Source organism: Pelophylax lessonae, assembly GCF_965119305.1.
Source record: "Pelophylax lessonae genome assembly, chromosome: 3".
NCBI lineage: Eukaryota > Metazoa > Chordata > Amphibia > Anura > Ranidae > Pelophylax > Pelophylax lessonae.
The window spans coordinates 127,746,197-127,759,876 of NC_138770.1; the positions used below are offsets into that span (position 1 = coordinate 127,746,197).

At 48.8% G+C, this 13,680-nt stretch overlaps 1 protein-coding gene across 1 annotated transcript in view; it reads left to right on the plus strand.

The window, feature by feature from the left end:
- Positions 1-3,749: 3,749 nt before the first annotated feature.
- The window catches only part of WDR35 (WD repeat domain 35), a 144,697-nt gene continuing 134,766 nt past the window's right edge, over positions 3,750-13,680 (plus strand). Inside the window, 1 exon segment of the mRNA XM_082251296.1 lies at positions 3,750-3,885. Coding sequence (XP_082107422.1) covers positions 3,862-3,885 — 24 coding nt within the window. The 5' untranslated portion in view covers positions 3,750-3,861.

Consider the following 13,680-nt stretch of genomic DNA (forward strand, 5'->3'; position numbering starts at 1 on the left):
TCTGTTTGCCTTTCATAAAAACAAATATAACTTTTGGGAATATAATTCAATAATTTTTGTGAATAATGATGGTTATGTATGAAAGAGTAAGTTTCCAACTGCAATTTATTCAGTTGAAATCTGAAAATCAAATAAAGATTCTGTAGGATTGCAATGGGAAACATGATTTTATTTTTCTTGAAGCACATTTCATTAAATTTGGGATTAAAGGTACACTTTTTGTGTGAACAGAAAACACAAAGCTATGAGAAAAATCCAACAGTTGCAAGATGTCTACAGCTTACAAACTGTAAAGTTATAGATTTGAGTCAATAAAGGCTAAAATCTGTAAGGTGGATACTAAAACTAAATGAACCAATGATGAAGAATGTCAAAGCAAAAGCACAGCTGCTTCTCCATTGTAGACACCAGTTCACAACAATAGGGTATCCTGGATCTGGAATTTGTGCAGGATACAGGAACTAAATTAATAGGCACATGAAGAACCTTAGCTGTCGAGGACATTTAAAGGGCAAGTCGCTCCAGGCTTGACCATTCCTCTCCAGGAAAAGCCCAGTGTGCTCCAAGAATATATACAGTCAACCAGCATGCCTTCATAGCCTGCCTCTCTGGGATAGGCTGGGGCTGCATCAAAATGAATGCTTCCATCTACAAAACTCCACATCTATGATCCAGAAGCTTCTCAAGCTCTCTAGGGACAGAGGGAGCTATGAGGCAGGCAGCAGCTGAGCACACAAAACAGACCACACTAGTAGAGTGCAGCTACACTAAAAACAGTGAGGCAACTAAATTTACCTATCAAAACACAGCTCCGCAAAATACGGTGAGGCTAACACTAAACCTGTTTATCTAATCCCAGCACCTATCTAGGAGGGTGCTACATCAAAAGAGGATTTTTTGTACTCATCATAAAATATTTTTTCTCTTTGTATATTGGTTACTACTGGGTATATTGCTTAATGCAGGAAAGGGCCACTAGGTACAAAACCCACTCAAAATGTCAAACATGATGTCACTGCGCTTAGAGTTCCACATGTGTGGTTATGAGTAAGCGATCTTTAGAATCGTGAAACGCGTCAACCAGTCGAATGTCCCTGTGATGTACTGTCTGTATTAATCTTTGATGAGGAATTAAATACTTTGATTTTCATCAATTCCTGAGTGCGGTCAATTTTTCTTTTTGGCTGTGAAGTATTTGGATGACGGATCCGACTCGCACCAGAATACCTTGTCTCACCTGAGCGGCTTTTCTTTGTCAGTATCATTGAATCCCCCGCTGATGTCAGCCAGTAGGAGGGGAGGAGAACGGTGGGCGGTCATGAGAGCGCTGCTCTGAAAAAAGGTATAAAATAGCATTTTTTATTTTTTTTTATAAAGCATGTACATTGTGACACATAATAGTATCTAACACTGGGGATTGTAGCAAAATAGCCAATTTATTTAATAAACAGGACGGGGGCTTTAGGTACTGACACTAGCTGACAGGCAGGGAGACGAGGACAGAGGAGAGCTGCAGATAACGGAGGCACATAAACTGATCACAGTAACAGGGGCTCAGCAACCATGATAAACCATGGTCAGTTTACAGAGGGGAGGGCAGAACCAGGCAGGATCAATGAGGTACTTTAAATTATACAAAGGGCCAAATTACAGAGCACCAACACTGTGCTGTTATTTATGCTGTCAAGGATCAGGATCCATTTTTTTTAATTTTTTTAGGGTAACAACCATTTTAGGATACATACTTTTTAACTTTGGCACTACTTTAACCATACTTCCTTTAGGGCTCATTCACATCAGGTGTATTGAGTGGCATTGATCACCATAAGTTGGACGCAAGGAAACGGAAAAAAAAAACAAAAACATTCTTTATGTGCCCTGTCCACAGTATACAAATGCAGACATGATGTATGTTTATACCACACAACACACAAAAACATGTCAATGCAATAATACCAAAAAAAAAAAAAAAAGGATGAAAAAAGTATTTTGAGCCTGTACATATGCAAAAAATGCATCGGAAAAAAAAAAACAGTTCAACGCACAGTAAAATGCAGCATGATGCAGTACAAATATACAGATTTAACGCGCATGTGTGTTTTTATGCGCATGTGGTGTAGGAATGCCACCTCATCATTAAGGGCTCTTTCACACGGGCGATCTGATCAGATCCGCCTGTCAGTTTTTTAGGCGGATCTGATTGGATCCTCCATGCAGCTCTATGGGGCAGCGGGTGTCAGTGGAGGTCACCTCCGCTGACACCCGCTGCCATCCGCATCCGATCCTGTGCTGAAATCTGGACGGATGGAAACCCTATTTTTCCATCCGTTCAGTAATCGGAGCGGATCTGATGAGAGCGGACAAGCGGTCTGCTCTCCTCCGATCCCCCATAGAGGGCAGCAGGTGCTGAGACACCTCCCTCTCCGCTCTGCAAGCAGAGACGGAGCTGTCATCCGCCCGGCTCAGCGGGGATCGCGGATCGATCCCCGCTGAGCAACACGGATCCACCTGCGGAGGCGGATCGTGTGAAAGAAGCCTTACACAGGTTCTGTGGCTGATTAAGGTGGTAATTAAACTCACTTAGTGTCTTATGTGCATTATATCAGCCTCAAGACCTGTGTAAGGGCTCTTTCACATGGTCCGTCTCCGTAGGTGGATCCGTGCTGCTCAGCAGGGGATCGTAAATACAGATCCCCTGCTGAGCAGGAAGGTGACATCTCCCTTTCCGCTCTGTGTGTGGAGAGGGAGGTGTCAGAGCCCCATGCATCTCTATGGGGGAATCGGATGAGAGCGGACCGCCTGTCCGCTCTCATCCGATCCCATTTGATCCGATTTGCTGGACAGATGGAAAATAGGGTTTCCATCCGTCCGGATTTCACGGATAGGATCAGATGCGGATGGCAGCGGACATGTCTCCGCTGCCCCATAGGGATGCATGGAGCATCCGATCAGATCCACCTAAAAAACTGACAGGCGGATCTGATCAGAGCGCTTGTGTGAAAGGACCCTAATTAATCTGTGTCCTGGATTAAAGTGACAAGATGACAACCCTAATGTAGTGTAAATGAGCCCCAAGGCGCATCCAATATTCAGTGTAATGCAGCCAGGCTCACTTTTCCCCTTCGTTGGCGCCCTGCGTGAACTCTCTTCTTTCTGAAAGTTGTACTGTTGAAATGTACACAGGACACTTTAATCCAGGACACCTAATATTTACACAGGTTCTGAGGCTGATACAATGCACATAAGGCACTGAGTTTATTTATCACCTTAATCAGCCACAGAACCTGTGTAAATAACTTGTGCCCTCTGCCCTGGTTTAAAGGGAAGAGGTGACAACCCTATACACAGCCCTTCCCAATACATCTTCTTTTGCAACAGGTTTTGAAAATCCCACAGAAAGAGGAATTCATTGTAGACTTGGAATGATAACTGCCAGCAATATCTACAACGGTTTATTTCCCAGACCAGGTGCCACCTGTGAATGGAATTCTACATCTGTAAAACAGAACAAACCGCTTATTGGAACAGGTCCACATAAATTCAGCCATTTTGTTGGAGACCGCTACATTGGAAATGAATAGTGATGGTATCAGGTAGTATGGCCGCTCTCCTGCAGAGCCAGGCGCTGCTCCGCAGACACTTTCCAGTAGTAGTTCGGGCTCTAGTGTTTAATGTTCTCCTGTGATTCGCTGGGAGAGATCCCTGCCCAGTCTGGTCCATTCTACCCCGGAAGTGACATAGATGGGAAGGACCTCGGTTACCTAGAGACGGGAGGACTCGGCTTCTTAGTTACCCGGGGATAGGACTGTATATGTGTGGAACCTCCAGTGACTGGGGCCGGGGTGACTGCTGTGTACAGCAATGTTCATCTATCTCAGCAAGAAGGTGAGTAGTGGGGGGAAGGGAGGGGGCTGTACATAAAAAGGCAGGCACTGTATACCAGGGGGGTGAGATTGTTTACAGCTGAACGACACACAGACACATGACAGACATAGATACACACACGCCCATAGAAGGGGGGTAATTCTGTCCATGCAGTTTTACCAGTAACAAAGCTCTGCCAGGGCAGGAGAGCTGGTTTCTCTCTGCTGCAGGTCAGTAACACTTACAGGTCTTGTCCCTCCCCCAGCCTGTGATTGGACAGTGACAGGAGCAGCAGCAGACTGATGAGCTCATCTCTCTGTCCCTCCTCCTATCAGCATGCTCCTTGAGCTGCTTCCCTCTCCCTCAGTCTGAGCTTTGCTGTAATGGGACTTGCAGTGCATGCATTTATAAACCAATTGAAAGCAGGACTTCTTCAGCTAGAAATGCCATATTTAATACCTCCAGTTATTTGTTTTTGCAGCTAGATGACTTCAGTCTGATGTCCAGCATTATTTCACCCGCTTCCTCTAAGCCCAGGTCACCCTGGACCCGCCCCCAGCCAGTGACTGGTCGGTGAAAGGAGAAGCAGCACATCTCTCTGTCACTCCGCTCTCTCCTCCTATCAGCATGGTCCTTGTGTCACTTCTCCTTCCCGCAGTTTGAGCTCTGCTGTACAAGAGACTGATACTGGGTGAGATTCAGATACTTGCCATTCCTGCATTACAAACAAATCTGACGCAGACCTCCAGTCAAAAATATCAGGATAAAAAAGATAATATAAACCGCTTTCACTGCAATATTTTCCTTCAGTCCAGAGAGCTTCCAGCAGTAGTTTTTTTTTTCTGCAGCTAGTCTGATGACCAGCTTCATTTAACTCACTTCCTCTGAGCCCAGGTGATCCTGGAACCCCAGCCGTTGACTGGATAGTGAAAGGAGAAGCAGCACACCAATGCGCTCATCTCTCCAGCACTCTGCTCTTTCCTCCTATCAGCATGCTTCTTGTCAGCACATGAACTGATTGGCCCCTTGTGCTGTTTCCTCCTCACACAATCCACCCCTGCTGTACATTGGGGTCCTTACACTGCTTGTATTTATAGGATACATTTATTGATGTCTTCTTGGAAACAAAGCTGCATTCATTGGTGTGTTTCCTCTTCCTGGAGTTCAGCTCTAACAAGGAATGATTGGAGCCGTGGTTGTCTCTCTTCTATCCGGCATGCACATCTTCCCTATACATGCCTGTGATTGGCGTTTCCCTTGTTCTGCCTATGAGGTAGTAATGAGAAGATCCGGTGATCTCTCTTCTTCTCTGTCTTATCAGCCACCATCAGAACAATGGTGCAAAGATCTAGCTGTCCAATGCAGCCATGCCGGTCTAATGTGGTCTGCCTGTATGATTGTTCACACTCCATACACAGCAAGATCATTGCTCCGGACTGTCACATGCATGCAGATTGTCCCTGCTTGTAATGCAGGTGTAAAGGCACAGTCCACCTTTCTGACCATGCTCCATGTTACTCCCATGTTTATGGTAAGTTCTCATTCAGATGGGCGCTGAGCCCCTTCCTCAGTGCTGAGCTGCTTTTTGCTGCATCCACCTCGGAGCTGTGCGCAAGCAGCACATAGAAGTGGATGCTGACGCAGTGCCTGCATGGATGCAGTCGCATGTTAAGTTTTGACATGCGGGCTGGAGCGGGTGCATGGATCTGATCGCAGACACTGTGTGTTTGGATCCATGCACCCATTCCTGCCCACCAAGGCCGTCTTTAATATTGATTGGACCCTGGGCAAACATTTTCTTTGGCCCTCCCGAATCCACTTATCAACTATTTGCAAGCAGTGTAGGCTCAAGGGGAAGCTGCCTTGGGCCCCATAACAATGACTGGGCCCGGAGCAGCTGCCCCTTTTGCCCTGTGTTAAAGACGGCCCTGCTGCCCACATGTTGAAATGCAACTGTGTCGGTGCAGCCGCTGCCTCTGCATCAACGTCTGTTGGCTGCCTGCGCACAGCCCAGAGGTGGATGCGGAGCCGCCCAACACAGAGGACGGGTCTCAGTGCCCATCTGAATGAGCCTTTAAATAGAACATGGTCACATTCTCCAACCTCCCCCCCCCCCCCCCCATTAGGGCCCCTTTCACACTGGTGGGGTCCGCCAATGGATCAGCCTACTCAGCGGGAATCTCTCCGCTGATCCCCGCTGAGCAGGTGAATGACAGGTCTGTGTCCGCTCCGCAGATGCAGAATGGACACGGACACATCCCGCTATACTCTATGGCCTGTCGGATGGAAATACACCACTCGTGTCTATTTCCATCCAACTGTCATCCAATGTGATCCACCAGGTGACTGGGGAACGGATCCCCATCTGTCTATTTTAGGACATCGGACGTGTCTGTTGACATCTGCCGCTCCGTAGAGAGCAATGGATGATTTGCTCGTGTCCGTCTGAAAAACTGAAAGAGGACCAGATCGGTCCATCCATGTGAAAGTGGCCTTTTTTGAATCATAGGGTGCTGCTCCCTGGAGCTGGAATGCAAACAATGCAGGAACCTGCAGGGCAGAGTACATACCTATGATGCACTGATTACAGTGCTCTAAATTCCTCAACACAAAGATTTTATAAATTTACATTTTTTAAAACATTCTATTAACCTCTTTTACACAACATATGTTTATAAACATCTTGGTATTCAAGTGGTTAAAACAACCTTGTTCTTGATTTTTTCAGCTGGTGTTTGACTTTAAGGTAAGAGTGATCCAGGCAGCTCTAGAGCCCCCTGATCACTTTACAGTACCTGGAATGCACCATGGCCCCCTGCGGCCACCCATAGTGGTTCCTGGCTCTCGTTTTTTTCCAGGACCACAGTAAAATAGGCCAACAGTGAAAAAAGGAGGAGCTCAGGTAACATCCACTGCCCAATATCCTCTGCAACTAATGAAGCCAGGTAAGCAGCCTATCAACAAAGATCTGTGCTTTATTCGCTGCATTGGAAGGTAGGGCAGACCCTGGGGGTCTTTCAGACCCCTAATGCCATCACATTTGTGCTTGTTAGCCCCCTTGTGATAGTGATAAAGCCTGTTTCTCTTAAGTTAATCGACGGACACAGCGCTCCATAAATGATAACAAGTGGGTTATATTGCCTCCAGGAGTAGGACTAGGCAGAACAAAAAACACCTGGCTAAGCCCATGGGCCGTCCTCAGCTGGAATATAACCCCCTTCTCTGCTCTAGGTAATCAGTTTGGTGAGCGTCAATGAGATCAATGAAATATTTCTTTTGGGGGTACCCAGAAAGGGGGGACAAAGCTCGTCCTTTTCAGGTTTTTTAGGTCCTGAGTCTCCTTACGTGGATTTAAATCCTGCAAAGGTTCAGATGATGTCTGAACTACCTAAGGTCCCCCCTATCCCTGTCCAGGGAATATATTCACCTAGGTCTGATTCTATTTCTGACCAGGCTGGTCCTTCCTCTGCACAAACTTCAGGGACCACAGGCCGTGATTCACCAGCTGCTGTCACACAGATAGTTCTCTCTCTCATTTTCCATACAGGTTCTGAGTCTGGTGGCATCCACCTTCAAGACAGTTCTGTTTGCATCGTCTTACATTCAGCTCCTTTAGCAGGTTCGGCTCCACAGAAGGATACCGAAGTTCGTGGCGAGGTCACGGGGTCCTCTGATAGACGCCGCAGGCGTCCAAGGGCCACGGTAAGGCCAATATCATCCTCGACTAAGGCTTCTTTCACAGTTCCTGCGAGGAAATAAGAGCGAGGATCTTCCAGTCATCATGGTGGTTGTAAACGTCTCTTGGGGGCTTCCTCTCAGAGAAGACCAGTTGTCCCAAGGGCTCATCTACCATCCTGCTTTACAGTCACTGGTTTTAATGGCTTAGCTATTGAAAAGCCTGGTACTGAGGGCTAAAGGTCTTCCGGATCAGTGATCCCTACTATGGTGAAGGCGAGGAAGTCCTCTTCCAGCAAGATATACCATCGTACATGAAAAGCGCACATTTCTTGGTGCGAGTCGATTGGCGCTCATCCTCGATCCTTTTCTGTGGCTCGGATCTTAACCTTTCTTCAACTGGCCGTTGATCAGAAGTTGGGCTTGAGTACAATCAAGGGACAGGTATCTGCCCCGGCAATCTTCTTTCAGCGACCCCTAGCCATGCACTCTTTAGTTCGTACCTTCATTCAGGGGGTTGGACATGTGGCTCCACCTGTACGGTCTCTTTTGCCGCAATGGGATTTAAATTTAGTCCTTTCGGTTCTCCAGAAACCTCCATTTGAGAATATTCAGGAGATTCCCTTGCCTACATTATCCCAGAAGGTGAAGGCTCCTGTGTCCTGGTTAAGGGTTCTTATGTTTAGCTTTTGGTCATTTTCCCCACCCCTCATTTTCCTTTTGGCACTGCTTTTGGACATCCCACTAGTTATGATTTATGGAGCGCTGTGTCCGTCGATGTGGAATATTTGTACTTACCGTAAAATCCATTTCTTTGAGTTCATCGACACAGCACGCACCCCTCTGGAGTTCTGATACTTCTAATACTGCTTGCTACTTAACTGATTACCTAGAGCAGAGAGGGGGGTTATATACTAGCTGAGGACGGCCGGCCATAGGCGTAGCCAGGTGTTTTTTGTTTTGCCTAGTCCTACTCCTGGAGGAGGCAATATAACCCACTAGTTATGATTTATGTAATGTTGTGTCCATCAATGAAATCCAATTTTTTCCCCCTGAAAAGCCTCAGAAGCCACATGCATTGCACACAGTTTCAGTCCCTTTCACTTGCTTTGGTTGTGCTTGGCAGTGATGGAATTTCCCACCGACTGTGTTATGAGTTAGAATTTCTGCTGCAAAGCATCACAGCCACATCATGCATATCACCCCATCCAACTGCTGTTATGGCTTAATGTGGGCAATCTTAAGGTGGGCAATTGGGGGGTGATTGTACTAAAACCAGGGCTCAATGCTTATTTTTATGGCCCCGCCAGCTGCAAGTGCGAAAAAGGCTTTTTCCCCTCAACTCAAAGAACAACAGGATGCTGAAGCTTTACATGGAGATGAACAGGTGGGCATGCTTACTTCTACTGATGGGGAATATTCATGTAAGTGCTACAGACTGTCATTGATTCCTGACTCCTGCTACACTTGTATACTGTGTACTCCTGGCAGTGAGGGATGATCCAAGTTAACGAGGACAGGGTTTGAAAATGAGCCTCAACTAGACATTCTATAAATGTAAAAATGCTGTATGTTTGTATCTTTTGCATGCAACGTTTTTAAGAGAAGGCATTGACATCACCCAGTTGGGGGTTGAATGCATTATGACCTTTGTATCTTCTGTGCTTCTCTTCTAATCTTTGTTAGACAGTCCAAGTATATTTATATACTTTATATACAGCCATGGCCAAAAGTTTTGAGACTGACACAAATATTAATTTTCACAAAGTCCGCTGCTTCAGTGTTTTTAGATCTTTATGTCAGATGTTACTACGGTATACAGAAGTATAATACAAGCATTTAATAATTGTGAAAGGCTTTTATTGACAATTACATTACGTTTCTGCGAAGAGTCAATATTTGCAGTGTTGACCCTTCTTTTTCAAGACCTCTGCAATTCACCCTGGCATGCTGTTAATCAACTTCTGGGCCACATCCTGATTGATGGCAGCATAATCAATGCTTGGAGTTTGTCAGAATTTGTGCGTTTTTTTTTTTTTCACCTACCTCTTGAGGATTGACCACAGGTTCTCAATGGGATTAAGGTCTGGGGAGTTTCCAGGCCATGGACCCAAAGTTTCAATGTTTTGTTCCCCAAGCCACTTTGTTATCACTTTTGCTTTATGGCAAGGTGCTCCATCATGCTGGAAAAGATATTGTTCCTCAACAAACTGTTCTGGAATGGTTGGGAGAAGTTGTTCTTGGAGGATATTTTTGTACCATCTTTATTCATGGCTGTGTTCTTAAGCAAAAATGTGAGTGAGCTCAGTCCCTCGGCTGAGAAACAACCCCACACATGAATGGTTTCAGGAAGCTTTACTGTTCATATGACACAGGACTGATGGTAGCTCTCACCTTTTCTCCAGACAAGGTTTTTTTCTGGATGGCCCAAACAATCGGAAAGGGGATTCATCAGGCAAAAAAGCTTTAGCCCAGTCCTTAGCAGTCCAATCCCTGTCTGTCTCTGATGTTTTTCCTGAAGAGAAGTGGCTTCTTTGCTGCCCTTCTTGACACCAGGCCATCCTCCAAAAGTCTTCTCCTCACTGTGCTGGCAGATGCACTCACACCTGCCTGCTGCCATTCCTGAGCAATCTTTGCACTGCTGGTGAACCGATCCCACAGCTGAATCATCTGTAGGAGACGGTCCTGGCGCTTGCTGGACTTTCTTGGGCACCCTGATACCTTCTTTACAAATGCAGTGGAAATGTTTTTGTGGGATTAAGTTAATTTTCACGGCAAAGAGGGACTTTTCGATTTATTGTAATTCATCTGATTCTTCTAGATTGTAAGCCAGTGGCGGCCGGCCCATAGGGGGCGCAGGGGCGCCGCCCCCCCCCCCCCCCCCAAAAAAAGAAAAAGGAAAAAAAAAAGATTTAAAAAAAAAAAAAAAAAAAAAAAAAATTTTTGCCCACAAGGGGCGCCCGTCTCATTGGTGCCTATGGGGGTGGGGTTTTCCACCCGCAGAGGTGCCGATAGACGGCCTTCTGGGGCGTAACTGTAGCGCAGAGCTCTGCGCTCCACCACCCCTCTTTCGGCGTCCGCCGCATTGGTGCCGATGGGGGGTGGGGTTTTCCACCAGCAGAGGCGCCAATTGGCGGCCTTCTGGGGCGTAACTGTAGCGCAGAAAAATGCGCTACACCACCCCCTTTTGTGATGTCTTGGATCATGATTGGTCCAGACTCCAGCCTGGACCAATCATGATTCAGGACATCCATGGTGACCTCGTTGGGGGCGGTGCCGGTGCGTGCATCAGTCACTCACCGTCACCGCCCGGTCACTTTCCCGCCGCAGCCCGCGAAGAAGAGGAGTCGCGAGGAGGGGAGAAGCCGCCGCCAGGAGCCGAGCAGAAGAGGACGGACATCAGAGTCGCGAGGAGGGGAGAAGCCGCCGCCGGGAGCCGAGCCGTCGCCAGGTAAGTGCCTATTCCACCACCTGCGCCATGCCTGTGCCATGCCTATTCCACCACCTGTGCCATGACCTTACCACCACCTGTGCCATGACCTTACCATCACCTGTGCCATGCCTGTACCATCTGTGCCATGCCTATTCCACCACCTGTGCCATGCCTGTACCATCTGTGCCATGCCTATTCCACCACCTGCGCCATGCCTGTGCCATGCCCATTCCACCACCAGCGCCATGCCTGTGCCATGCCTATTCCACCACCTGCGCCATGCCTGTGCCATGCCTATTCCACCACCTGCGCCATGCCTGTACCATCTGTGCCATGCCTATTCCACCACCTGTGCCATGACCTTACCATCACCTGTGCCATGACCTTACCATCACCTGTGCCATGCCTGTACCATCTGTGCCATGCCTATTCCACCACCTGCGCCATGCCTGTGCCATGCCTATTCCACCACCTGCGCCATGCCTGTGCCATGCCTATTCCACCACCTGCGCCATGCCTGTGCCATGCCTATTCCACCACCTGCGCCATGCCTGTACCATCTGTGCCATGCCTATTCCACCACCTGTGCCATGACCTTACCACCACCTGTGCCATGACCTTACCATCACCTGTGCCATGCCTGTACCATCTGTGCCATGCCTATTTCACCACCTGTGCCATGCCTGTACCATCTGTGCCATGCCTATTCCACCACCTGCGCCATGCCTGTGCCATGCCCATTCCACCACCAGCGCCATGCCTGTGCCATGCCTATTCCACCACCTGCGCCATGCCTGTACCATGCCTATTCCACCACCTGCGCCATGCCTGTACCATCTGTGCCATGCCTATTCCACCACCTGTGCCATGACCTTACCATCACCTGTGCCATGACCTTACCATCACCTGTGCCATGCCTGTACCATCTGTGCCATGCCTATTCCACCACCTGCGCCATGCCTGTGCCATGCCTATTCCACCACCTGCGCCATGCCTGTGCCATGCCTATTCCACCACCTGCGCCATGCCTGTGCCATGCCTATTCCACCACCTGCGCCATGCCTGTACCATCTGTGCCATGCCTATTCCACCACCTGTGCCATGACCTTACCACCACCTGTGCCATGACCTTACCATCACCTGTGCCATGCCTGTACCATCTGTGCCATGCCTATTTCACCACCTGTGCCATGCCTGTACCATCTGTGCCATGCCTATTCCACCACCTGCGCCATGCCTGTGCCATGCCCATTCCACCACCAGCGCCATGCCTGTGCCATGCCTATTCCACCACCTGCGCCATGCCTGTGCCATGCCTATTCCACCACCTGCGCCATGCCTGTACCATCTGTACCATGCCTATTCCATCACCTGTGCCAAGCCTGTGCCATGCCTATTCCACCACCTGTGCCATGCCTGTACCATCTGTGCCATGCCTATTCCACCACCTGCGCCATGCCTGTGCCATGCCTATTCCACCACCTGCGCCATGCCTGTACCATCTGTGCCATGCCTATTCCATCATCTGTGCCATGCCTATTCCACCACCTGCGCCATGCCTGTACCATCTGTGCCATGCCTATTCCACCACCTGTGCCATGACCTTACCATCACCTGTGCCATGCCTGTACCATCTGTGCCATGCCTATTCCACCACCTGCGCCATGCCTATTCCACCACCTGTGCCATGGCCTTACCATCACCTGTGCCATGCCTATTCCATCACCTGCCCCATGCCTGTACCATCTGTGCCATGCCTATTCCACCACCTGTGCCATGACCTTACCATCACCTGTGCCATGCCTGTACCATCTGCGCCATGCCTATTCCACCACCTGCGCCATGCCTATTCCACCACCTGTGCCATGACCTTACCATCACCTGTGCCATGCCTATTCCATCACCTGCGCCATGCCTGTACCATCTGTGCCATGCCTATTCCACCACCTGTGCCATGACCTTACCATCACCTGTGCCATGCCTATTCCATCACCTGTGTCATGCCTATTCCACCACCTGTGCCATGACCTTACCATCACCTGTGCCATGCCTATTCCATCACCTGTGCCATGCCTATTCCATCACCTGCGCCATGCCTGTACCATCTGTGCCATGCCAATTCCACCACCTGTGCCATGACCTTACCATCACCTGTGCCATGCCTATTCCATCACCTGTGCCATGCCTGTACCATCTGTTCCATGCCTATTCCATCACCTGCGCCATGCCTGTACCATCTGTGCCATGCCTATTCCACCACCTGTGCCATGACCTTACCATCACCTGTGCCATGCCTATTCCATCACCTGTGCCATGCCTGTACCATCTGTTCCATGCCTATTCCATCACCTGCGCCATGCCTGTACCATCTGTGCCATGCCTATTCCACCACCTGTGCCATGCCTGTACCATCTGTGCCATGCCTATTCCATCACCTGTGCCATGCCTATACCATCTGTGCCATGCCTATTCCACCACCTGCGCCATGCCTGTGCCATGCCTATTCCACCACCTGCGCCATGCCTGTACCATCTGTGCCATGCCTATTCCACCACCTGTGCCATGCCTGTACCATCTGTGCCATGCCTATTCCATCACCTGTGCCATGCCTATACCATCTGTGCCATGCCTATTCCATCACCTGTGCCATGCCTGTACCATCTGTGCCCTGCCTGTACCATCACCTGTGCCATGCCTGTACCATCACC